The 1,854-nt window shown below is 42.6% G+C and overlaps 1 protein-coding gene across 1 annotated transcript; it reads left to right on the top strand.

Moving 5' to 3' along the window:
• The first annotated feature begins 442 nt into the window (after window positions 1–442).
• LOC147626753 (uncharacterized) lies at window positions 443–1,605 on the top strand. The gene is made up of 2 exons (XM_086816775.1): window positions 443–766; window positions 913–1,605. The coding sequence occupies exons 1-2, from the start codon at window positions 451–453 to the stop codon at window positions 1,467–1,469; spliced, it is 873 nt and encodes a 290-aa protein (XP_086672901.1). The 5' UTR covers window positions 443–450; the 3' UTR covers window positions 1,470–1,605.
• Window positions 1,606–1,854: the final 249 nt, after the last annotated feature.

The following is a 1,854-nucleotide window of genomic DNA, read 5'->3' as shown; positions in this document are numbered from 1 at the left end:
ATTTTAACGTCGGTATGCCCTCAAGCTCTAGTAGTGAAGAAAAGAAATGCTCTAAAAAAATCTAGTTTATCCAAACAAAACTACTTTTACAAGAGTAGAAAGTGAAAGAATGTACCTAGAGGACAAAGGTATAAAGGAGTTTGTCAAGGCACACTAGAGAAGTTGTTGATAAGTCTAGCTTTGTTTCTAAGCTATGTGATGGATGTAGCTTGTGACTTAATTATTGTTGTATGGTGACTCTCTCATGTTAATGTGTGGTGACGAAGAAAGAGCAAAGGAATAAAGAGAATGCATAGTGTTATTCTATATTCTCTCTGTTTTTTTGCTTAGTGTTATTCTATATTCTCTCTCTTTTTTTCCTTTTTTCTATTTTTTTTGGGTGGACCTTTTGCAGCAAGTGGCAACGAACGATAAAATCACGGGTGACCTATAAGAAAGTGAGTCTGGAGCATGAGATTAGTCACCCGAGACCCTCTCTTTCTCTCCAGGCGCCACTGCAAATTGCTCACCATGGGTGGCTTTTTCTCCCGCAAAAGGCCTAACCTTACGCCAGCGCCCACCGAGATTTTGCCTGTCAAAGCTGTGGACCTTACGCCAGCCACCATGATTTTGCCACGAAAATCGGTGGAGGAGCTTACAGCAGACGCAAGGAAGAAGTTGGGCATGGACGTGAACAACCACTTCAACTTTGCAGTTGTTGGAAGAAGTGGAGTTGGGAAGTCTACTTTGATCAATGCATATCGACTGCTGAAAGACAATCATCCAGGTTCGTGATAATAAATTGGGCAATATGGTATATAGCTATTGTAATAATTCAGAAATTTAGCTTAATTCAGAAATGCTATTGTTTCCTGAATTTGTACAAGCTCAATACAAGCTGCTATAAGCTCCATTGCATGCATTTTCGACCAGATGCTGCACGCGTCGGGGAGACTGAGACAACAACGCAAATCACGAGCTACGCCGACCCTGCACACCCTCACATTATGTTATGGGACCTCCCTGGGGCTGGAACTTTGCGGCAGCCCGAATCCAGTTACTTCGAAGACAACATGCTTTATGCTTTTGACTGCATCCTGGTGCTCTCATCTGATCGTTTTATGAAAGTGGATTACGTCATCGCAAGCAAAGCGATGCATTACAAAAGGCCATGCGCTTTTGTGCGCACCAAAGCGGATCAATCGCTCAAATCGATAGCTGAAAGGGAGTCCAAAACAATGCGAGATGCGAGCAAAGACCTCAGGCTAATCGTAGAAGAAAGCTTTCAAAAGGGTCTAAAGGACGCAGGGTTTTCGCCAGGAAGTACGTCTTTTCAGTTGTTTATCGTGAGTGGATGGGCGTTCACGAGAAGGAATGCATACACACTCTACGATGCTGAGACAGGCGAGCCTGACACAAGCTTGCAAAAGATGGACGAGGATCAACTAGTTGCATTTGTCACCAACTCGGTAAGGTCTCGTTTCCCCTGAAACGCAGTTGTCTTAATGCTGCGTTTCTGTCTGCCACACGTTCATATTCCTCCTTGCGCCTGAGAGCAAAAAATATTCCGTAATACAAAAGATATGGCTGTAATGGGCCTATTCAAGTAAAGGTGGTTTACAATCATTTATACACACTCAATCATTTATTTTCTTATCAAAATAAAATACTTATTGCACGTGCCGTATGCCTTCAGCGACAATTTTTAAAAAATAAGATTCTTATTGCAAGTGCCAACAAGCACATGCGGGGAACAATAATTCAAGTGGTAAAATATCCAAATTGATTCCTCTCTCTCTCTCTCTCTCTCTCTCTCTCTCTCGGTCTTTAACACACACACACACACACACGACACACATCCTTGCATCCACAAGT

The sequence above is a fragment of the Cibotium barometz genome, chromosome 22 (assembly GCF_041138505.1).
Source record: "Cibotium barometz isolate CiBa-2024 chromosome 22, ASM4113850v1, whole genome shotgun sequence".
Classification (NCBI taxonomy): domain Eukaryota; kingdom Viridiplantae; phylum Streptophyta; class Polypodiopsida; order Cyatheales; family Cibotiaceae; genus Cibotium; species Cibotium barometz.
The sequence above is the reverse complement of the archived record's forward strand: the minus strand, read 5'-3'. Positions and strand labels throughout refer to the sequence as shown.

Coding starts and splice junctions, on each gene's coding strand:
- LOC147626753 (XM_086816775.1), top strand. CDS start 451: ATGAGATTAGTCACCCGAGACCCTCTCTTTCTCTCCAGGCGCCACTGC. Junction 767..912: donor GCTGAAAGACAATCATCCAG/GTTCGTGATAAT, acceptor ATTTTCGACCAG/ATGCTGCACGCGTCGGGGAG.